A 23,913-nucleotide genomic window follows, 5' to 3' on the forward strand; every position below is an offset into this window, starting at 1 on the left:
CAGCCTTTACCAAAGGTGTCATGGGCTTTGAAGACACTCAAACTCAGGACGCAAGGGAGAAACATGCCAAGAGGAAGGCACGCATGGCAAATCCACACCGGGATCAACTCCCACCCGGGAACCAATGTCCCCCCTGTGGAAGGACGTGTGGGTCCAGAATTGGCCTCCACAGTCACTTACGGACTCACTTTTAAAACCGTGTTTATGGAAGACAATCTTACTTGGCTACAAGAGATCACCGAAGAAGAAGAAGAAGAAGAAGAAGAAGAAGAAGAAGAAGAAGAAGAAGAAGAAGAAGAAGAAGAAGAAGAAGAAGAAAAAGAAAACCCATTTCTGCAGCACCAAGAGTTCTGCATAGCTCTGAAGCCTGCACCTCTTCCTTTCATTGAAAAGCGCAGCTCCAGTTAAGGAGCCCAGGTGCTTTGCTGCTCTTGGGCAAAAAAACCTTCCACAGGTATTCCTTCCTCCCTCTCCATCCTGTTCCTTTTCTCGCCCCCCTCCCTTTCCATCCCTCCATCCCACCAAATTGTTAGCCCCCTCCTTGCCCGGGACTTCCCCGCCCTCCCCGCCTATGCCCCGCCCATTCTGGACCAGGAGGCGTGGCTCCCCCCCCCCCCCCAAATCTGAGATGGGAGGCAGGAGGCTTTTAAAAGAGCCGCTTCAGGGCTTTCTTGGTTTTAATCGGTTCTCCCTGGCGGGGAGGAGGGTGGGCGATTTTTTTTAAGAGCCAGACGCTTCCTGGAGGAGAAGATGCCCTCGTATTTCCTGAGTCCTTTCCAGGAGCTGGATGATGCTCTCTGCAAGGTAAGGTGTGTTTTTGTAGGATGCTGGAGTTGGTCTGAACTGCTGGACTTTCCCAGAAGTTCTGGCAAAGCGCATTTCTGCCGGTTTATTTTCAGCCTTGCAACTTCCTCGTGTTGCTTAAGCGTCTGCAAACTCACTACCCCTTTTTTTTAGCTACCAGAAACCTTGGTAGTTAAAAATAGGGGGGGGAGGCAGGGAGTACTCTGAAAACTCATTTAAAACAGTGTTTTGTTTTGTTGTTTTGTTTTGCCCCTATTTTTGTGGAAGCTATCAAAGTGTTTTAAGGAAACTGCAGCAAGCTCTTTCCCTCCCCAGCTGTAACTTCGCTTGCAAAAAATAAAATAAAATAAAACTTCCGATTACTGGGCCAGATCAACAGGTCCAGACGTCACTCAGCGTTGTCTAAGAATGCAAGGATACCCCAAAAGTCTTTCTCCTGACTTGCTTGGTGCATGGAGCGACCTTTCTGGATCACTGGATCCCATCACGATCTGTTATGTGCTTCGAAGGAATCCGCTCTCCTCTGGAGAGACTTCCTCCTTGCAGAGGGCAGGCACCACTGAAAAAACAGACCCCTCGCTTTGGGCCTTTATACGGAGGGGATTTTTTGCAGCAGTTCTTTTCTGTCCACCTGTTGTTCTTCATCAAACCCTCTTCTCCTCCTGACTCACATTCTCTCTCTCCCCTCTTTCAGCATCCCATTTGCAAGGTTCCCTTTGGAACTCCCTGCCTCTTGATAATCAAGCAGGCGCCTTCGCTGTCCTCTATTTTGGGGGGGGGAGGTGCCTACTAAAAACGTTTGTTTGGATGAGCCTGCTCAGCTGTTCAGAAAGCCGACGTGTGTTGCAGTCTGATTTGTGTGGTTTTTTTGTTCCCAAACTTTTTGGGGGCCACTGCCTGCTTGGGTTCCATAAACTCATCCCATGTACCCTCTACCCTATAATAAAAAAACATTATTCAGAATAGCAGTTTTGCACGCCCCACTGAGGAAGATAATAACGCGATAAAACTCATATACAGTAATAAATAGTTTATTCAGACTCTTGATGAAAACTATTTAGTTCAAATAATTCAGCAAAATGTATGAACTTGATTCCAGCATTTCAAATTCCGATAGTCGATGAACCTGGGACCAGATCCCTGGCATTTCCACCACGGAGGGAGGGTGGCAGAGGGGCCTTGCTTTAAAGAAATTATGGGGTGTGTATAAAGCAGTGTCTGGGTGTTAAATGGGGAGTTTTTGAGTTTTGGTAAGGGCTCCCTACCTCCCCATAATTTGAGCCTTGGCTGAGCCCCAGGCGGTATGTCTCTGTTCCGTTGGGGCCCTGAATTCGAATCGAGGTCTGCTTTTAGATTATGCTTCCTTCCTGCAAAGGTGAAGGAGACTTTGCCCCACGAAAGGGAGGGAGAGATTCTGCACATTGCCTGCAAAATGGAGATGCACCGGGGGTCTTGTGGACGTCACGCTGTGCCTGGACTTCATATCCCAGAAGCCCTTGCTGCTGGAGGGTGCCATGTTGGCTATGGTGCCTGACCGCATGTGAACTGGGGCAGCATCCTGCTTTGTTGTGTGGTGCTGAGTCCCAGGTCAGGGTGCACAGTTAGATATCCAGAGAGGTTCTCTGTTTGCGTATAGCGTCTGCTGTGAACATGCCGGAAGGCCTTGGACACAGAGATTCCCCCTCCTGGTTCTTGCCCATTGGGTAATCGTGCTGGCCTACCTTACAGGGTTGTTTGTAAGGTAGAGATGGGGAACTCTCAGGGGTTCAACATCAATCTTGTTTCTGTTGGTTTGCAAGCCCCCTCCATAGAGGCTGGCCCCTCTCACTGTCCTCGGAGTTGCTTACCGGTAACCTCCTCTGGCTGATATCTCGGACAGACCAGGGAGATCTTGATAGGCGACATTTTCCCAAGCATGGGCAAAATGCACAACCCCTCCCTCCTCCTGCTTCCGCAGGGGAAAGAAAATAAGTCAGAAATCTATTTACATGATGTTTATTTCTGACATTACAGCACTAGAGAAAAACACGTCCTTTCAGTTCAGTTCTTCCAGCAAGTCCGACAAACTTCCTGAACATGCGCAGTCAGAAGGTTTCAAGTTACACTCTTCACAAAGACTTATCCAGCCTGTGAACATCCTGGGAAATTCTTCTTTCCCAAAGATAAGCACATCATGTGATGTCAACAAACTGGCTGTCTGCAGCGGTGATGTTTCCATATACTGACAGTTTCCTGCTTAGAACCAAATACTGAATGCTGCTGCATGTATAATTTTGTGTGTTTAGGAAAAATAAGAACCTAGCAAGTTCTTCCAAGTTAGTTAACAGTTTCCCTAAAGAGCAGCATCTAAGTAAAGGTGTAAGAGCCCCTCTGAGCCTGCCAGAATTGGAGACCCTTTGGGACATCAATGCCCCACCTAGTCCTTGATCTGCGTGCAGAAATAAAGAGGTTATGGATGCATGCAAGTATTGGACAATGGTCTGCAACTGGTGGGTCGGGACCCCTTCCTGGGTCACGGCCTGATCCAAGGTGCAATTCTCCAGCAGCCCTACAACCGTGCAAATATATGGTAAAAGACTGAGAAATTGGCCCCCAAATATGCATTAAAGGTGGGCCCTGCAACTGTAAAATGTTGGGGTCTGCCGCGTTAGAACTCCTGGCTGCAGGTTTGGAAGTGTTTGGTTCAAAGCTGTCAACTTTCCCCTTTTCTCGCGAGAAATCCTATTCGGAATGATGGAATTTCACATTTAAAAAAGGGGGAAAGTTGACAGCTATGCTTCAGTCGGTCAGGGCATTGCTGCTAATGTTGTATACAAAACAATGTCCGCGTTGCAATGAGAGAGAGAGAAGCAAAGTAAAAAACAACAACCCCCAAACACACCATTTATCTTGTGCCTAATCAAGAGTTCTTAACGTACAGGAAATATTAGCAGCATAGGAAGGAAGGGTTTGTGGTTTGGCCTCGAGGGTTGGGGCAGGTTGGGCTGGAGGTGTTTGCATGTGATGGTATTCAGAGTGTGGAAATTTCCATCACAATTGGCGGTGACTCTAGGGAGCCATTGTGGTGAGACTTTTGTTCCCAATGCCCTGTCTGTTTCCCTGGCAACCCAAGTATTGACCTGTAGCATATGGTCCTCCCTTGTGGGATAAAAGCCACTATTCAGAGCAGGATTTGCATCTTAGGGGCATCTGGAGGTACTTGCGGTGGAGGCTGGTACCTGCTGGACAGAGCAGGGCGATGTCTGCCTCACGGGCAAAGCATTTCACATGCCGCGCGGGCACTTGTCCCCCAATAAGGTGCAAAAAGAGTAAGGAGCTGAGTTTCGTCCATGCAGAGAGAAATCCCAAAGGAGAACTCTGCTGGATCACGGCAACAGCCCATCTAAATAATAATAATAATTTATTATTTATACCCCGCCCATCTGGCTGGGCTTCCCCAGCCACTCTGGGCGGCTTCCAACAGAATATTAAAATACAGTAATGCATCAAACGTTACAAGTTTCCCTAAACTGCCTTAAATGTCTGGTAGTTGTTTTTCTCTTTGACATCTGGTGGGAGGGTGTCCACAGGGCGGGTGCCACCGCCGAGAAGGCCCTCTGTCTGGTTTCCTGTAACCTCACTTCTTGCAGTGAGGGAACTGCCAGAAGGCCCTCCGAGCTGGACCTCAGTGTCCGGGCAGAACGATGGGGGTGGAGATGCTCCTTCAGGTATACTGGGCCTTTGAGGCCGTTTAGGGCTTGAAAGGTCAGCACCAACACTTTGAATTGTGCTCAGAAACATAATGGGAGCCAATGTAGGTCTTTCAAGACTGGTGTTATATGGTCTTGGCGGCCGCTCCCAGTCACCAGTCTAGCTGCCGCATTCTAGATTAGTTGTAGTTTATGGATCACCTTCAAAGGGAGCCCCACGTAGAGCGCATTGCAGTAGTCCAAGCGGGAGATAACCAGAGCATGCATCACTCTGGCCAGACAGTCTGTGGGTAGGGAGGGTCTCATCCTGCGTACCAGATGGAGCTGATAAACAGCTGCCCTGGACACAGAATGGACCTGTGCCTCCATGGACAGCCGTGAGTCCAGAATGACTCCCAGGCTGCGCATCTGGTCCTTCAGGGGCACAGTTGCCCCATTCAGGACCAGGGAGTCTAGTCCAGCATCCTGTTCTCTCAGTTTCCTAGGGCAACTATAGGAATCTGGATAGACTGCCTCTGCACCTGGAGGTTCCATAAGAACATCAGAAGAGCTGGGCTGACAGATCAAGCCAATGGCCCGTCTAGTCTAGCCTCCTGTTCTCACAGTGGCCAACCAGATGCCCACTGTGGGAAACGCGCAGGCAGGACCTGAGTGCGAGAGCAAATCTCCCCTCCTGCGGCTTTCAGCAGCTGGTACCCAGAAGCATTACTGCCTTCAACAGCCCTCTCCTCCTTTAATCCTCTTCTAGAGCCATTCAATTTGGTGACCATCCCATTCCCTTGTGGCAAGGAGTTCCATAGTTTAACTATGTGCTGAGCCAAGAAGGTAAAGGTAAAGGGACCGCCGACCTTCTGATCGGCAAGCCCTAGGCTCGGTGGTTTAACCCACAGCACTATCTGCGTCCCCTAGCTGAGTCAAGAAGGGCTTCCTTTTATCTGTCCCGAATCGTCCAATGTTCTAGTCTTGTGAGAGAGGCACAGGAACGCCATTTTGGGGATGACCAAAACCTCCTAATGCAGTAAGCAAGCAAATTGTTTATCTAGAGGGTTGCTTTGGGTGAGGGCTGGGCTGGGCTGGTACACCAACACACACACACACACACCCCAGACACAACACACAGTGCGCCCAGCAATTCTGCTTCCGTTCACACCAATCTCTAGGTCGGCAGTTTGAATCCCCGCAACGGAGTGAGCTCCCGTCGCTCAGTCCCTGCTCCCGCCCACCTAGCAGTTCGAAAGCACGTCCAAGTGCAAGTAGATAAATAGGCACCGCTCCAGCGGGAAGGTAAACGGCGTTTCCGTGCGCTGCTCTGGTTCGCCAGAAGCGGCTTAGTCATGCTGGACACATGACCAGGAAGGTGTACGCCGGCTCTCAGCCAGTAAAGCGAGATGAGCGCGCATCCCCAGAGTCGGCCACGACTGGACCTGATGGTCAGGGGTCCCTTTACTACTACTACTACTACTACTACTACTACTACTACTAATAAGTTTATTATTTATACCCTGCCCATCTGGCTGGTTAACCCAGTCACTCTGGGCGGCTTACAGCATTTCTAAAAACAGTAGAAAAACCAAGCGTTAAAAACCTCCCGATACAGGACTGCCTTCAGATGCCTTCTAAATGTTGTGTAGTTCTTTATCTCCTTGACTTCTGAAGCAAGGGTGCCACTACCAAGAAGGCCCTCTGCCTGGCTCCCTGTATCTTCGCTTCTCACAGTGAGGGAACTGCCGGAAGACCAGTAGTTGCAGAGGGCCTTCTTGGTGGTGGCGCCCGCCCTGTGGAACGCCCTCCCACCAGATGTCAAGCCAATAAACAACTATTTTACTTTTAAAAGACAACTGAAGGCAGCCCTGTTTAATGTCTGATGCTGTATTGTTTTTAATATTCGGTTGGAGGCTGCCCATAGTGGCTGGGGAGTAAATAAATTATTATTATTATTATTATTATTATTATTATTAGACCTCTACCTGGGCTATTTCGAACACTGCCAGGGAGCAAAACATTAAGATGCCTCTGCTTCCCCGTGGCCACACTGGTTGTCGTGAACAATGGGATCTTAAGTCCGTCAATATTTGGAGGGTCTCGCATTCCTCCCCCTTGATTTCAAGGCTCCTTCCCTGGGTGCCCTCCACAAGCGCTGGGCCAGGCAGGTGTCATCCGCCCAGCGACCAGATGGAGATCCATTTAGTTAATAGCATCCTCTGGGGCGAGTTGCCTCCGTCCGAGGGATTTGCAGAGGGAGAGTGCGGCTACCAGCTTGCCCCTCGTGGGGAAAACCCAGGGAGGGCTCAGAGCGGCTGGCTTGGGCTTAGACGTCGCCGGATTGCGCAGCTCAAAACAATTAGCCCACGGGGAGGACTGGCCGGCTGGCAAATTGCTTCCTCCTCGGTGTCACTTGGCGCAAGAGAGCAGCCCTGGGTCCCTGGAGGTCAAGCGTTGAGAACGGGAGAATTCTTTGCCTGCAGAGAAGTGTGGAAGTCGTAGTTGCATCAGGGACTTGCATGGAATTATAGAATCGTAGAAATGTGGGGTTGGAAGGGACCCCAAGGGACATCTAGTCCAACCCCCTGCAATGCAGGAATCTCAGCTCAAGCATCCATGACAGATGGCCTTCCATCCTCTGCTTAAAAACCTCCAACGAAGGAGAGTCCAATCTCACGAGGGAGACTGCTCCACAGCTCTTACTGTCAGAAAGTTTTTCCGAGTGTTTAGTATTAATCTCCTTTCTTGTAACTTGAAGCCATGGGTTCGAGTCCTACCCTCCGGAGCGGGAGAAAACAAGCTTGTTCCCTCTTTCATGTGATGGCCCTTGAGATGTTTGAAGATTGCCGTCATAACTCCTCTTGGTCTCCTCTTTTCCAGGGTAATCAGTATGTTTGCGAGCACAATTCAAAGTGTTGGTGCTGACCTTTAAAGCCCTAAATGGCCTCAGTCCAGTATATATCTCAAGGAGCGTCTCCACCCCCATCATTCAGCCCGAACACTGAGATCCGGTGCTGAGGGCCTTCTGGCGGTTCCCTCGCTGCAAGAAGTGAGGTTACAGGGAACCAGGCAGAGGGCCTTCTCGGTGGTGGCGCCCGTTTTGTGGGACACGCTCCCTTCAGATGTCAAGGCAATAAGCAACTATTTTACTTTTAAAAGACATCTGAAGGCAGCCCTGTTTAGGGAAGTTTTTAATGTTTAATACTGTATTGTGTTTTTTATTTTTAATATTTTTATTGATCAATTTCCACATAACAAATTATCAAACCATATAATCACATACTTTATTTTCCCCTCCCTCCCAGACTTCCCTCAGCTCCTCTTCCTGATTTCTCTTCACATATTTCTCCGCATATTATAAAATTGTACATATCCTTACATATCTATCCATCACGTTATCAACCAATAAATTTGTGTATGTTTATTCAAAACCTGCCAAGGAGTCCAGTTCATTTTGTTGTCTTTTTAGTTAGTTTGTAAAAAGCTCCCATTCTTCCTTGAAGTCACGGGTTGTCCTCGTCTCGCAATTTGTAAGTCAGTTGGGCCAGTTCTGCATAATTCATCAATTTCTCTTGCCACTGTTCGTTCGTCGGCATTTATTTCCTCATTCTTCCAACCTTGTGCTATCAAGACTCGTGCTGCTATTGCAGCATACATAAATAAATTTCCTTGGCAGGTCCTGCCATGTATTGTGTTTTTAATATTCGTTTGGGAGCCGCCCAGAGTGGCTTGGGAAACCCAGTCTGGTGGGTGGGGTATAAATAATACATTATTGTTATTATTATTATTATTATTATTATTATTATTATTATTATTATTATATTTATTTATTTATTTATTTATTATCATACCCAACTCCTTCAACCATTCCTCATAAGGCTTGGTTTACAGACCTCTGGTCATCTTGGTCGCCCTCCTTTGCACGCCTTCCAGCTTGTCAACGTCCTCCTTAAATTCCGGAGCCCGGAACTGGACACAGGAGTCCAGATGTGTTCTGACCAAGGCAGAATAGAGAGGGATTATTACGTCCCTCGATCTGGACTTCTGTTGATGCAGCCCAGAATAGCATTCGCCTTTTTTTTAAAAAAAAAGATATTTATTGAAGTTTCAAAAGTTATATAAAAACAAAACAATAATACAAACAAAACACAAACAAAAACAAGTATAATTTCCATCCCTTATTTTCTTATAACTTACTTCCCCGACCTCCTCATACCTCCCCTTTCTGCATTCCAGTTTCTAATTATTTGTTCAGCAAATCCTCTCCCTTAACTTTTATTTAATTTTTAGCCTTTCTTTTCTTTTTACTTAATCATTGCAGCTGAAAACCACTTAATTTCTAAACCAACGTCATTCTAACATTCATTAATTTTGTAATGTTTCCTAAGATAATCCTTAAATTTCTTCCAATCTTCTTCCGCCGTCTCTCTTCCCTGGTCTCGGATTCTGCATTCGCCTTTTTTGCTGCTGCATTACTCCGTTGACTTGGGTTTAGCTCTCCCCAGTCTAGCCTGATGCCTTCATTACATATCTTCAGCTGCCAGGTGAAAACCTTCCTTTTTAACCAGGTCTGTGGCTTTTACCATCTATGGCCTTTTAGAGTGAGTGGGATGTCTTGATTCCTGCATTGCAGGGGGTTGGGCTAGATGACCCTTGAGGTCCCTTCCAGCTCTAGAATTCTATTATTCTCTCTCTCCCCTGCCTTTAATGTACAGTGGTACCTCGGGTTAAGTACTTAATTCGTTCTGGAGGTCCGTTCTTAACCTGAAGCACCACTTTAGCTAATGGGGCCTGCCGCTGCGCCGCGCCGCCGGAGCACAATTTCTGTTCTCATCCTGAAGCAAAGTTCTTAACCTGAAGCACTATTTCTGCGTTAGCGGAGTCTGTAACCTGAAGCGTATGTAGCCTGAGGTACCACTGTACTGTATCTTTCGCCCCATAAGACCCACCTGACTATAAGACGCACCTAGTTTTTAGAGGAGGAAAACAAGAAAAAAAATATTCTGAACGAAACCGTGGATGTATGATTTTTGTGGTTCAAGCTGTGGCCACAGACATGTGATTTGACGGTGAGTTTGGGCTCGCCCAATGCAAAAATCCTGACGATCCATGTGGATCTGTGCTTTGTAACTACGTTTTTGCACCATTGCAGCCCCACGCAACAGTGGATGCATGAATTTTTTGGTGCAGGCTGTAGCCATGGACATGCTATGTGATCTGATGGTGAATTTGGGGTGACCCAATGCAAAAATCCTGAGGATCCATGGGCTTTTACCTCCTCCCCTCCCTGGCAGCCCTTGCCAGTCCCTTATCCCTCTTCCGATCCCACCGATCAGCTGTTTCCTTTCAACACTCCCTTCCCTCTTGTTTGCCTTAGTGTCTTTTCCTTAGCTGGAGCAGTTTTTTGCTCCTCCTTTTCTTCTAATTCCTCTCCTTATTGCTTTAGTCTTCCTGTTTCCCCCCCTTTGCAAGTTTGCTGTCTTTACCTCCACCCTCCCAGGCAGCCTCCTTTATCTCTAGCGTCTCTTATCTCTCTCCAGTCGGCAAACGATCGGCGGCTTCATTTCAACACCCCCTTCCCTCTTTCAAAAAAAGGGAAGCACAATCTGCTTTTCGTCCCTGGGCAATTCGGCTCCAGGGACCACACATTCGCTCCATAAGATGCATAGACATTTCCCCTTACTTTTAGGAAGAAAAAAGTGCGTCTTATGGAGCGAAAAATGCAGTAAGTTATGTTTGGGTTTTCCATTTTTCTGTACATCGCTTTGAGTTGCCTGTGGCCAAAAAAACCAGCGACTGATCAATTCAATTCTCATAATATTCCCCCAATTCCCTCCTTCGTAGACGTTCCTGAGCCTGAACCTGAATGAGGACGACAACAGCCCAGATGCCAGACGTTTCCTCCGCTTCCAGCGCACCTTCTCCGCCTGCCCTGTCACCCTCTCGGCTTCCAGCTTCGAGGGAACCAGCTGTGCGCTGCACTCGGCTGACACTGTCGCTCCCCACGTGGCCGCGGCTGGTCCGAGCGACCCAGCGTGGCCCCTCCAGCAGCTGTGGGGCCGGGACTCTGAGCTGCCGCCCACCTCCCTCCAGCGCATCCCCTTCCGAGCGGACCGCTCGACCAGCCTGATCGAAGGTTGCTGCCGCGGCGACGCCAAGCCGCCCTCGTCCCGCTACAAGACGGAGCTGTGCCGCACCTTTGAGGAGAGTGGCGTCTGCAAGTACGGGGCCAAGTGCCAGTTTGCCCACGGCGCGGCCGAGCTGCGGGGGCTCAGCCGACACCCCAAGTACAAGACGGAGCCTTGCCGCACCTTCCACACCTCGGGCATCTGCCCCTACGGCGCACGCTGCCACTTCATCCACAATGCAGAGGAGCGCCGCGTGCCGCCCCCGCGGGCACCAACCCGCCACTGCCCCACTGCCGACCCCCGCCTTCCGGAGACCTCCTTCCCTCATGACGCCCTGAGCCAGCCGACTCTCGCCTGCCCCCTCCGTACTGCCAGGGCCGCTCAGGGGTCCCTGCCGTGCCCCTTTGGCTTCCCGGCCCTACTGACGCTGCAGAAAAGCCTTTCCGCCGACTCCCTCTCTGACCAGGAAGACTCCGGGAGTTCGGGGGGCAGCAGTGGGTCAGAATCCCCGGGGTTGGGCCCGCTGGGCCGCCGGCTGCCCATCTTCAGCCAAATCTCTGTCTCCGACGACTGAAGGGGCGTTTCGAGGTTGGGAGGAGAAACTGAGGCATGGAGAGAAAGATGCAAGATTTCCCTTGTCCGCACCCAGAGAATGCTGGAGGCAACTAGGAACCCCTGCTCTTTGTGTGTGGACGCCCACCTGACTTTTTGCCTCTGCTTAAACAGGTTTGCTAGGTTTCCGCATCGATTCAAAAACCTCATCAACCTGTTTATCCAGAGGCAACAGTGTGTGTTTTTCTATGCTGTTGGGGGGGCGAGAGGTGTGTCCTTCTCAGACCACTTCCAGCGCTCTTAAAAATGGTCTGGTTTCTCTAGATATCCCGAGTTGTTTAGGAAGACTCTTTTTTTATGCTGTCGATGATTTGATTTTTTTTTTTTAATATAAAAAACCTGACGTTTCTCAAGCAATGGACTGAGATGAACAACTTCTGCGCTATATCGCTGGTTTTCTCTGCTTGAGGGAGGGATAGAGGAAATTATATGCAGAGTGAGAAGGACGTGGAACCACCAGAACAGACGACGCTCTGCTTGCTGCGATAGTTTCACAGAGAGTAGCCAGGGACATGTGGGAAGTCTGGAGCAAAGCCGACTCCATGGAACGTGGCGAGATTTTTTGTGGAATCCAGGAGGATGTTATTTCCGCCGGGCTACTCACATTTTCTCAGGGTCAACTTGGTGCTCATATTTTAGACTACGACTCCCATTATCCGTAGTCATCCTTGCACCTGGCTGGGAGTTGTAGTCCAAAAGCTCTGGCGTGGGCACCATGTTGGGGAAATCTGGCTTAGGGCCTTGGCAAAAAACATATATTGTGACCCGTGAATTATTGGGTTCTGTTTCTGACTCCAAAAGATTTGCAGAACTTTATTTCGATACCGTTGGAATGTAGTCAACCAAATCCTACACAGAGTAGACCCACTAGCATTCAGGGACCTAAGTCGGCCGTGTTCCTTATCTCCAGTTGGTCTACTCTGTGTAGCGCTAGCATTGGATACGACCCTGAATGTTGACTCCTGTCTCCATGCGAGAAGAGGCCGACGAATTTGCAGCTACCCGTGCTTTTTGTCTTTTTGTTGTTGCAATATGGAAAACCTTAATTTTGGTGGTTGCTCCACCCCCCAAAAAAGCCTTAAGCAAAGGGCTTTCCTTTACTGTGTTGTTTCAGCTGAGAATCTAGCAGCATGCAAAAATGGAAAGCCAAGAACTTTCTGACTACGGGCAGAAAAGCTGGAGGACGAAACTGACAGAACGAAAAACTTAAACTGACAAATATTCGCCTGCCAAGATTTCTCTCTCTCTCTCTCTCTCTCTCTCTCTCTCTCTCTCTCTCTCTCTCTCTCTTTACTGAGGGGGTGGGAGAAAACCTTGAAAACTGACCACAGGCCAAAAGCATTTTTTAATTTTTAAGGGAGCGGCAACGCATTCGAATCCGAACTCTCTCCACAAATTTGGGTGCTCAGAGGAAAGAATGTTGGATATTTCTGAATGGCTGCTGGGTGAGGAAGAAGGCGGGGTGGGTGTGGAGAAGAGATTGTATTAACGGCGGGTTTCGCATTTTCTCAGGCCAAACACCCAAGTGCTTCTTAATTTATTCATTTTTGCAGAGCAGGTTGGGAAGATGATGAGTTGGGTCCTAGGATGGAGGCCGCTGGGCGGTGCCAACTGCAACTGGGATTTTCCCATCAGCCCTTGCAGGGTCTGATGGAAGATGCTGTCCCAAACATCTGGAGGGACCCCAGATTGCGTCTTGGGTTGGCCCTCCGGTTTTTGCAACGGAAACAGCAGCCCTTCGCATTCTTCTTTCCAGGGCAAGAGTGTGGCTTGCTTGGAAACTCTCAGTCGCACTAGTATGCCAACACAACACTGGTTTTTTGGGCTCATGCCCGGGTCTCTGGCGCGTTACCTGATAAAAAAGATCTAGAAAACAGTGTCTGCAGACTCAAAAATTGGTTGAGAGTGTTCCCCTTTACGCCATCGCCCCCGATGCAAACGGCAAAGCCCTGCTAAAAACTGCTAAAATCCGTCTTTTGAAACCGCCTTCAAGTCTCCAAGATTGAGGGGGGGAGAGACGGGGAGGGGGGGTCGTTGTCTGTCTCCTGCATTAATTCTCTCATCCCCTTATTGCACAGCCGGTCTTCTTAAAGAGCCAGACCACCTGTGCCCTTCACAATAATGCTTCTGTAGTGGGGACAGGATTAGCCCCCAAGTTTGTTTGTTTGTGTGTGTGTTTTAAAAAAAGATATTCTCTTCAGTTTTTTTGAAGAAAGTGTGGTATTTCCCCCACAGGGACGACGACGACTTCTTTTTTTCCTTTAAAATATAAGGGGGAATTTTGCAGGTTCGGATTATTTTGCATAGAACAGGAGGAAAGGAAGGGTTTCCGTTCTCGAATTCCCTTTCAATCTCTATTTGTGCATGAGTGAGGGTTCTCATAATTTTTTTCAGGAGCTTGGTGGGCGAATTGCACCTCTCATAACCGAGCTAATATTTTTGTGCCCCGGAAAACAATCCTTAATCTCGTGCTGGTTTTGCAGCTCATTCTTCCAAGGAATGTTTGATGTGTGGAGCACAGGAACACATTGTGTTGCCTGAGATTGCGGGCGATTCCTACCTACACAAGTTCTGTGTATGGAGAAAGCATATCAGGGGATAAACTGTCTCCAGGGAGTGGGAATCCGGGACAGAGAACCTCGGAATTGGCAAAGCTCCACCCTGAATCCTTAATATATTGTAAGCTATTTATTGCATCCTTTTTTAAAAAAAATATATGAACGTTATTTCTGATATTTGGAACCAAATGTTATTTTTTTCTCCTTTTTATAGAAGTGCATAAAAAGTTCTTAGTTTATCTGCTAACTTTAAAAATTGAAAAAGCCAACGTCTGCCTTAATTTGGTGTGTGTCGGGGGAATATTCAGTATTAAGTTATTGTTTTTGTGTCTTTTTATTTATAGAGTTGTCTTCCCCTTTCGTTAACGGGTTTCTGTGTTAATCAGAACGACTTTTAACATGGATGCGTCTGCGTTTCCGGTTTGATCCTGTCATAATAAAGTCTGTCTAATTTTAAACTCTCTCGTCTTGATTTTTTTTAAAAAATAAAAAACTCACTCTGAACCTGCTAGAACCTACTAGGGGGCTCAGGCAGACTTAAATGTGGGTGAACTTTGAGCTCCACGTACATGGATAAAATGTTTTCCAAGTTTTTAGCTTTTCTTCTTTTTTAAGCTGCATTTTACGGTCTTTATTTGCAAAGACGCCTTGAGCCTGGGCTAAGCTTAAAGGCAGGATGGAAATGTAAATGATAACGAATTAAGAAGCATCAACATTCTTCGATCAAATCCAAGCCTGCCAGGGTCGGGTCTTGTGCAAGGCAAGATCTCACCTGCGTTGAATTTGTGGAAGCCTCCCCAAAAATAACCCTCTCTTTTTTTGCCTCCAGCCACACTGCAAAATCTTTTTGTGCATTTTCTCCAGGCCTCGCCAGCTGCTTCTTTGAATCCATAACAGATGTTCGGGGCTTTGCAGCGAGTTTTCCCAGCGATCCATCTTCTTGCCCTGCCTCCCCCTTTCTTGCGAGAACAAAAGGCGTGCTTATTTTATTTTATTTATAAAGGAAGAATTGCAGTCCCCTATGAGGTCGGGATGCCCAGAGATTCTCAAAACCACCCCCCCCACACACCCCGGCTCGCCTTTCTGCCCCCACAAAAGTGCACAGCCTTATGGGAATGGCCCCAGATCACAAAAGCCCCACAGGCAGCCTGGGAGAGGAGGGGTTCAACAAATTGACCCACCCTAAAACACCCTCACCCTAGACTATTGATCCCTGTAAGCAGGGCTGAATCGCCGGCACTCACTGCTATCCCAGAGATGAAAAATAAAACGCTACTACTTTAGGGGAGCGTTTAATGTTTGATGCATTACTGTATTTTAATATTTTGTTGGAAGCTGCCCAGAGTGGCTGGGGAAGCCTGGCCAGATGGGTGGGGTATAAATAATAAATTATTTTTATTTTTATTTATTATTTCTAAGAGATCTGTTTGCGTGAGGACTGTTCAGTGCCAGATGTACATATAAGCTAAACAAGCTCTAGCTCAGGGCCCCACTCTCTTGGGGGCCCCCAAAAAAATTAAAGGGAAAAAAAACTGGGTGTACAAAATATAAGATAAAAAACAAATAAAATAAAAAACACAACCGTGTTTTGTGTGGTGTAGGCTCCTATGATGTAAGTCATGGGCCTCGCCTGCTCGCCTGCTGCCTAAAATATCACTGGTTTGCTCCTTTCTATATATAGGGTGCCCACATTCTGCATGTGCAAATGGCTCAAGATAACTATTAGGTCCATAAGTTACCATATAGCATATATTCAACACAAAAAACTACGGCAATTTGTTGTTGTCTAAGGACAGCTGGACATATATAAAGGGCCCCATTATCTTCAGTAGGTTAAAGGTAAAGGGACCCCTGACCATTAGGTCCAGTCGTGGACGACTCTGGGGTTGCGGCGCTCTTCTCGCTTTACTGGCCGAGGGAGCCGGCGTACAGCTTCCAGGTCATGTGGCCAGCAGGAGTAAGCCGCTTCTGGCGAACCAGAGCAGTGCACAGAAACATCGTTTACCTTCCTGCCAGAGTGGTACCTATTTATCTACTTGCACTCTGACGTGCTTTCGAACTGCTAGGTTGGCAGGAGCAGGGACCGAGCAACGGGAGCTCACCCCATTGCGGGGATTGAACCGTCGACCTTCTGATCGGCAAGTCCTAGGCTCTGTGGTTTAACCCACAGCACCACCCGCGTCCCTTCAGTAGGTTAGGGCATAATCAAACCTAAATCCGTCCCTGGGACTGTTAACAAGCAGTAGGGACCCCTCAAGGTCATCCATTTGGACCCCGGATGTCATGGGAAACTTGCACCTTAACTGCTAAAAGATTAGCCTACAGTAGTGCAGGTCTCTGGTTTTCCTGAAGTTGAGCATTCATTCTGAGTTGTTGGCGAGAAGGTTAAAATGGCATTTCCTATCATTTCCCTTCTTGTATTTTTAATATTTTGTGGGAAGCTGCCCAGAATGGCTGGGGAAACCCAGCCAGATGGGCAGGGTATAAATAATAAAATATTATTAAATTATTATTATTATCGCAAAAATGTTGATCTTTTGATGGTGGCCATGAACTTGGAGGGCTTTAAAAGGACAATTTTTTGGAGGAGAGGGGCATCGACGGCTGCTAGCTAGAACATCTCTCCGTCAATAGCCCACTCCTCATCCTAATATAGACTTTTCCCTCTCCCAAAATAGGCATGTTGCAACAATTGCACGCACCGCCCACGTCTTTCCAAGCTGTTGCAGATCCTGTTTGCAAAACCAAAGCGTCCACACCCTTTCCTTGATCTTCTTTCTTAACTGGGTTACCGGAAAGTTGACTGGAGCTGGGTACACACACCTAAACCTTTAAACTGGTCTGCCCTGCAGAGGACCTTAAGGTCCATGAATATCCATAGTTTAGAGGTCCCGGGCCCTAAGGAAGCCAGACTATCCTCCACCAGGGCCAGGGCCTTCTCAGTGGTGGCTCCCACCTGGTGGAATGCTCTGTCTCATGAGACCAGGGCCCTTCAGGATTTCTTTCCGCAGGACCTGTAAGACAGAGTTGTTCCACCAGGACTTTAATTTGAATTCAGCCTGATCTTTTATTTCCCTTTTCTTCCCTCCCCTTCCCCTTTTATGAAGATCACCCGCTCTGAGACCCCACAGATAATTCTCCCCTGGCCTCCTCGCTGGCCCAAGTAGGACCAATTCAGCCAGCTAGCCCTGGGGATTATCTAATGCTTATTTCCCCTAATTTGATTTCTGAATTTTGAATTTTATTGTTATTCATGTTTTTCTACTGTATTTTATGCTGCTTTTACAATTAAGTGTTTAAAATTTGCTGAGCCCGGTTTTTTGAACCGGGAAGGGCTAGGTATAAATAAAAATTATTATTATTATTATTATTATTATTATTATTATTATTATTATTATTAAATGACATTTGGAGCGCCTTCTCCCCATGGGCCCTGTAGTTCACCTCTCACAGAACTACAATTCCCAGACACTCTTTTAAAAAACACCCTAGAGCACGGGTGTCAAACACAAGGTCCGCGGGCCGAATCCGACCCGCCAGACCTTGTCATGTGGCCGGTGTAGCCGCCGCCGGCCGCCAGCCTTCACCTTTTATTCTCGCTTCTTTTTTTGACACAAGAAAGCCGCCTCTTCAGCGCATGCGTGGCAGCCTACAGGCCAGAGAACGTCTGCCCTCTAGCGGCGCCGGCCGTTCTACACAGGAAACCTCCACTTTACATGCATTCAGGAACCCTCCACTTGTTTTTATATTGAGCGCATGCCATCCTGTGATGTGACAGATCCAACGGCTGCCTGCACCCTTCTCTCCTGTACTGTAAGTACATATGATGTATTTGGGGGTGGGAGGGGGGTCTGCTTATTGGGGGGGGTCTGCTTATTATTCTGCTTAAAAGTCTGAGCAGTAAACTTTGGATATACAATGGTGCCTCGCAAGATGAAAAGAATCCGTTCCGCGATTCTCTTCGTCTAGCGGTTTTTTTGTCTTGCGAAGCAAGCCCATTGACAGCTTAGCGGATTAGCGCTATTAGCGGTCTAGCGGCTTCTAGCGATCAGCTGTTAAGCGGCTTATCAGCGGATCAGCTGTTAAGTGGCTTAGCGGCTTAGGAAAAGGGGGGGAAAGCAGAAAAAAACCGCGGGAACTCGCAAGATTTTTTCGTCTTGCGAAGCAAGCCCATAGGGAAATTCGTTTTGCGAAGCGCCTCCAAAACGGAAAACCCTTTCGTCTAGCGGGTTTTCCGTCTTGCGAGGCGTTCGTCTTGCGGGGCACCACTGTACTGACCACTTCCGTGTCACTTTACAGTGGTATAGGGACCATAAACTATAATCAAATAACCCCAAAATGTCACAGTAATAATTGAATGCAGTGACAATAATTAATGATAATAAAGAGTGGACACATAGTCCTACAGATACAACCGGCCGTTTGAGGGTGACCAAACTGCTGATGTGGCCCCCGATGAATTTGAGTTTGACACCCCTGCCCTAGAGTGCCCAGAATTCTTTGAAGGGAGAAATGGGCTTTAGGGCTGCTTTAAGGGCTGTGACTCTGAAGCTAACATCAGCCTGACAGCAGGTATTATAATGACAGCTTGTCCTTTTTACTCTTGCGCTTCTTTAAACGCCGAAAGCGGGCAGGGGGGTTGCATCTGAGCTGCAGGCCTTGAACTCAGGCTTGCGATGGTGTGTGTTCAGGAACCGGAGGTGTGCATACACAAGTTTTCTCTCTTTTAATTTGCAAGACTACACGCTTCTGAAGCTCAACATAAAAAAACCCCAAAGATCGTGGCCACTGGTCCCATCACCTCCTGGCAAATAGAAGGGGAAGAAATTGAGGCAGTGAGAGATTTTACCTTCTTGGGCTCCATGACCACTGCAGATGGTGACAGCAGTCACGAAATTCAAAGACCCCTGCTTCTTGGGAGAAAAGCAATGACAAACCTAGACAGCATCTTAAAAAGTAGAGACATCACCTTGCGAACAAAGGTCCGTATAGTTCAAGCTCTGGTTTTCCCAGTAGTGAAGTATGGAAGTGAGAGCTGGACCATCAAGAAGGCTGATTACTGAAGAACGGATGCTTTTGAATTCTGCTGCTGGAGGAGACTCTTGAGAGTCCCATGGACTGCAAGGAGATCCAACCTCTCCATTCTGAAGGAAATCAGCCCTGAGTGCTCACTGGAAGGACAGATCGTGAAGCTGAGGCTCCAAGACTTTGGCCACCTCATGAGAAGAGAAGACTCCCTGGAAAAGACTCTGATGTTGGGAAAGATGGAGGGCACAAGGAGAAGCGGACGACGGAGGACGAGATGGCGGGACAGTGTTCTCGAAGCTACCAGCATGAGTCTGACCAAACTGCGGGAGGCAGTGGAAGACAGGAGTGCCTGGTGTGCTCTGGTCCAGGGGTCATGAAGAGTCGGACACGACTAATTGATTGGGAAAACCATAGCTTGAACTATACAGACCTTTGTCGGTAAGGTGACGTCTCTGCTTTTGAAGATGCTGTCTAGGTTTGTCATAGCTTTTCTCCCAAGAAGAAGCCATGGTTTTCCCAGTAGTAATGTATGGACGTGAGAGCTGGACCATAAAGAAGGCTGATCACCGTAGAATTGATGCAGTTAGTTAGTTGTAAATGGAATTTAAACAGTGTGTCCACATTTGATACGCTGCTATATAATCCAGCAATGTTCTTTCCCATGGTCCGGATCCTTCTTCTTACTCCCAAGGAGTTCAGCGAAGTTCCCCAGCACATTAAAAAAAGGTTCCTTTCACACATCATCTGCAATCCTGAACCTACTTACCTGTGAGTGAAATCGGCAGGGCTGACTTCTGAGTAGACGTGGTTCAGATCGCCCTGTGAACCCTTTGCATCGCTCCCTCGGTGAAAGTTAAGAGCATAAGAACTTGGTCAGTTGCCCATGAGACTCTTAGTCCCCGGGTTGTGGGTTCGAGCTCCACGTTGAGTGAAAGACTCCTGCCTTGCAGGGGGTTGGTCTAGATGACCCTCGCGGTCCCTTGCAACTCTACAGTTCTAAGAAGAGGCTCCTGGATTGGTCCATCTAGTCCAGCATCCTCACAGCGGCCAACCAGATGCAGCGCGTAGTTCCTGTGGAACTCACTGCCACAGGAAACAGTGATGGCCACCAACCTAGATAATAATATAATAATAATTTATTATTTATACTCCGCCCATCTGGCTGGGCTTCCTCAGCCACTCTGGGTGACTTCCAACAAAATATTAAAATACAGTAATGCATCAAACATCAAAAGCTTCCCCAAACAGGGCTGCCTTCAGATGTCTTCTAAAAGTCTGGTAGTTGTTCTTGTCTTTGACATCTGGTGGGAGGGCGTTCCACAGGGTGGGTGCCACTACCGAGAAGGCCCTCTGCCTGGTTCCCTGTAACTTGGCTTCTCGCAGGGAGGGAACCGCCAGAAGGCCCTCGGAGCTGGACCTCAGTGTCTGGGCAGAACGATGGGGGTGGAGATGCTCCTTCAGGTATACTGTGCCTTTGAGGCTGTTTAGGGCTTTCAAGGTCAACACCAACACCTTGAATTGTGCTTGGAAAGTCCTGGGAGCCAATGTAGGTCTTTCAAGACCGGTTTTATGTGGTCTCGGCAGCCGCTCCCAGTCCCCAGTCTAGCTGCCACATTCTGGATTAGTTGCAGTTTCCGGGTCACCTTCAAAGGTAGCCCCACATAGAGCGCATGGCAGTAGTCCAAGCGGGAGATAACCAGAGCATGCACCACTCTGGCAAGACAGTCCGCAGGCAGGTAGGGTCTCATCCTGCGTACCAGATGGCACTGGTAGACAGCTGCCCTGGACACAGAATGGACCTGCGCCTCCATGGACAGCCATGAGCCCATAATGACTCCCAGGCTGCGCACCTAGTCCTTCAGGGACACAGTCGCCCCATTCAGGACCAAGGAGTCCCCCACACCCACCCGCCTCCTGTCCCCCCAAAATAGTACTTCTGTCTTGTCAGGATTCAACCTCCATCTGTTAGATGGATTTAAAAGAGGATTATAGGTCCAAGAGGAAGAGGACGGAGTCCCACCACCCAGACCCTCACTCTTTTCTACTCCTCCTTAAAACCAGCTGGAGGTCAGTCGTCCTTCAGCACAAATTTGGGCATGGGACGAGGTTTGGCTTTCCAGGGCTCGTCCAACCGGAGCCTCAACACGTTGGCCAGGACCCACTTCTCCAGCAGGAGGGATCCCACGAACCAGATGAGGCTGTGCTCTAGGGCCACGATCCCCATGAAGCTGTAGCGGAACTCGCTGAAGTCCCAGGGGCAGGCGCCGAAACAGCGGAGGGCGTAGCCCGTCGAGAACTGCCACAGGTAGATGCAGAGGCTGTAGAGGAGGCAGCGAGTCAGGAGGCAGCAGTCGTTGCGCAGCCAGAGGTAGATGCGCTCCAAGGCCAGTCCACAGGTCCCGTAGACGAAGAAAGATAGCAAGGTGGTGGCCCCGCCGAAGGCCCAGTCCTCGCCCGAGATGACGGCCGTGAACAGGATTTCCAAGAGGTAGCCGTGGAAGGCGTAGAGGTACGCTCGGCACAACGGGTTCAGGGGCTCGGGGGCCGTCGCCATGGCTGGCCGCGACCTGCGCGCAAGAAGAGATGGGGCTCGTCAGGCAGAGGTTGGTGGAAATGAAGAATTGCCCAAAAAGTTGGAAAACATCTTCATGTCCCACCCGGGAAGAATGGCAGATGAAGGTGATGGACTACATGTAACTGGCGGAAAGCGCAAAACCCAGAAGCGCAAAACGATGTCACGCGCATGCGCGGCAGCGGCGAATCGCAATCCGCGTGTGCGCAGACGCGCCACTGCGGGTTGCGTTCTTTTCATGTTGCGAACGGGCCTCCAGAACGGATCCAGAGGTACCACTGTAGTTTGCAGAGTTTGGGACTTTACAAATTCATAGTGAGAAGAAACCAGAGGCCTTTCTCCTGGGCATGGTCGGCCAATTGGTGCCAAAGAAGGATAGAACTTTCTTTATGTATGCAGCAAGAGCAGCAAGAATACTTATCGCAAAGTATTGGAAGACACAAGATCTACCCACCCGGGAAGAATGGCAGATGAAGGTGATGGACTACATGGAACTGGCGGAAATGACTGGCAGAATCCGAGACCAGGGAGAAGAGTCGGTGGAAGAAGATTGGAAGAAATTTAAAGTTTATTTACAGAAACATTGCAAAATTGAGAAGGATGTTGGAATGAAGTTACGTGGTTTTAGCAGAAATGTTATAAAGGGTTAAGTAAAAATAGATTGTTAATTGGTGAGAATGTAAAGTCGCATTATATTAAGATAAATTATTAGGATAGAAACAAAGATGGAAACTATTTGCTGAAATAGTTAATTGAACTAGAATACAAAAAAGGGAGGTGTGAGGAGGTCAAGGAAACAAGCAAATGAAAGATAAGTTATGGAAGGGTTGATATGTCTTTTTTAAATTGTTTTTTCTTCTTTTTTGTTCTTTTTTTTTTTCTTTATTTTTGTAATCTTTCAAAACCTCAATAAATATTATTTTTAAAAAAGAAAAGAAAAAAAAGAAAAACATCTTCATGTATGCGACAACGGCCGCGAGAGTTCTGGCAGCACAAGGATGGAAGACTGAAGAAGCCCCAACTAAAGAATCCTGGCAAGAAAAATTGATGGACTATGCAGAACTGGCAAAACTGACATATAAGCTACGGGAGAAGGATAACTGTGACTTTATGGATGAATGGGAACCCTTTACAAAGTATCTGAAGACGCAACAAAGCGAACTGGACTCCTTGGCAGGTTTTGAATAAACATTCACAATTTTTTTACTGATAATAATCAGCTAAACAGTTTGAGGATCCAAACAACTTTGTAACATGCAGAAAACAGCATTATTGGAGAAACCAAAGACTGGAACTGAGGGAAGTCGGGGGGTGGGTGGGGTTTTTTTTGGGGGGGGAGGGAGGAAAAATGGGGGGGAAGCAAGGATGACATGTTTTTGGATAATATGTCTTGTTATAACTTTGAATAATAATAATAAAAAGGAAATGAAGAATTGGGAGGGGACCTCCAGGGGCCAACTAGACCAACCCCAACCTGCAACGCGGGGATCAATGCAGAAGAAGCGCAGATAGGTAACCATCCAACAACCTCCAATGAAGGAGGGTCCACTGCTTTCCGACGGAGTCTGTTCCTCGCCAAATACCGTATTTTCCGTCCCATAGGACACTCCGTCCCATAGGACGCACCTAGTTTTTTTGGGGGGGGGGGAAATAAAGGGGGAAAAAATTCCTTTATTTCCCCCCCCCCCAAAGGAGGTCGGGGAAACCGAACCAGGACGAGGAACAGCGGGATGGCGGCGCTGCACCTCCCTGCTGTCCCCCGAGCTTGTGGGGCTGGCTGATGTCTGCCCGGCGCGAGGGGCGCTCTGCTTCAGCGGGCCCCACCCGCCAGGCAGCAGGCTGCTATCCGCAGCGTGGGGAGCCCTGCGGGGAACTCCTGCAGGGCTCCCCACGCTGCGGATGTCTGTCCGGCGCGCAGGGCACTCTGCTTCAGGGCGCCCCGCCCGCCGGGCAGCAGGCTGTTATCCGTAGCCTAGACAGCCCTGCAGGAACTCCCGCAGGGCTGTCTAGGCTGCGGATGTCTTCCTGAATCCTGGAGAGCGAGAGGGGTCAGTGCGCACCGACCCCTCTCACTCTCCACGCTTCAGCGAAAGCCTGCATTCACCCCATAGGACGCACCCAGATTTCCCCTTCATTTTTGGAAGGGGAAAAGTGCGTCTTATAGGGCGAAAAATACGGTAACTATTGTTTCCATCAGGAAGTTCCTCCTGAAATTTAGTCAGGATTGGCTTCCTAGTAGATCCCCTGCACTTTAAAATACAGTGGTACCTCTGGATGTGAACAGGATCCATTCCGTTCTCATCCTGAAGCAAATGTAAGACGAGACTGCTCGTCTCGGCGTGCGCGGGTCGCGTTTCGCTGCTTCCGCGCATGCGTGTGACATCATTTTGAGCATCTGCGCATGTGCGAGTGGCGAAACCCGGAAGTAACACACTCCGTTACTTCCGGGTCACCACGGAGCGCAACCTGAAAATATTTAAGCTGAAGCGTATTCATCCTGAGGTATGACTGTATCTTCGAGTGATGGTCGTCTGAGCCAG

At 48.5% G+C, this 23,913-nt stretch overlaps 2 protein-coding genes across 3 annotated transcripts in view; one reads left to right on the plus strand and one right to left on the minus strand.

Moving 5' to 3' along the window:
• Positions 1-697: 697 nt before the first annotated feature.
• On the plus strand, positions 698-13,158 carry LOC309376120 (mRNA decay activator protein ZFP36L2-B-like). The gene is made up of 2 exons (XM_081922314.1): positions 698-804; positions 10,320-13,158. The coding sequence occupies exons 1-2, from the start codon at positions 751-753 to the stop codon at positions 11,175-11,177; spliced, it is 912 nt and encodes a 303-aa protein (XP_081778440.1). The 5' UTR covers positions 698-750; the 3' UTR covers positions 11,178-13,158.
• Positions 13,159-20,688: 7,530 nt separating this feature from the next.
• Positions 20,689-23,913, minus strand: part of LOC309376195 (transmembrane protein 229b-like) — a 35,741-nt gene continuing 32,516 nt past the window's right edge. Inside the window, exon 2 of one of the 2 annotated variants that reach the window (XM_081922455.1) lies at positions 20,689-21,368. In XM_081922455.1, the coding sequence (XP_081778581.1) occupies positions 20,870-21,368 (499 nt within the window). In that variant the 3' untranslated portion in view covers positions 20,689-20,869. The remainder of the gene's footprint in view (positions 21,369-23,913) is intronic. The other variant, XM_081922456.1, reaches the window with a different exon arrangement.

Source organism: Podarcis melisellensis, assembly GCF_964234715.1.
Source record: "Podarcis melisellensis genome assembly, chromosome: 8".
Taxonomy (NCBI): domain Eukaryota; kingdom Metazoa; phylum Chordata; class Lepidosauria; order Squamata; family Lacertidae; genus Podarcis; species Podarcis melisellensis.

What these genes read in the sequence shown, in the direction of transcription:
- LOC309376120 (XM_081922314.1), top strand. Translation starts at nt 751, where the DNA reads ATGCCCTCGTATTTCCTGAGTCCTTTCCAGGAGCTGGATGATGCTCTC. An exon ending in TGGATGATGCTCTCTGCAAG is followed by an intron (nt 805 to 10,319) that starts GTAAGGTGTGTT and finishes CCTCCTTCGTAG; the next exon opens with ACGTTCCTGAGCCTGAACCT.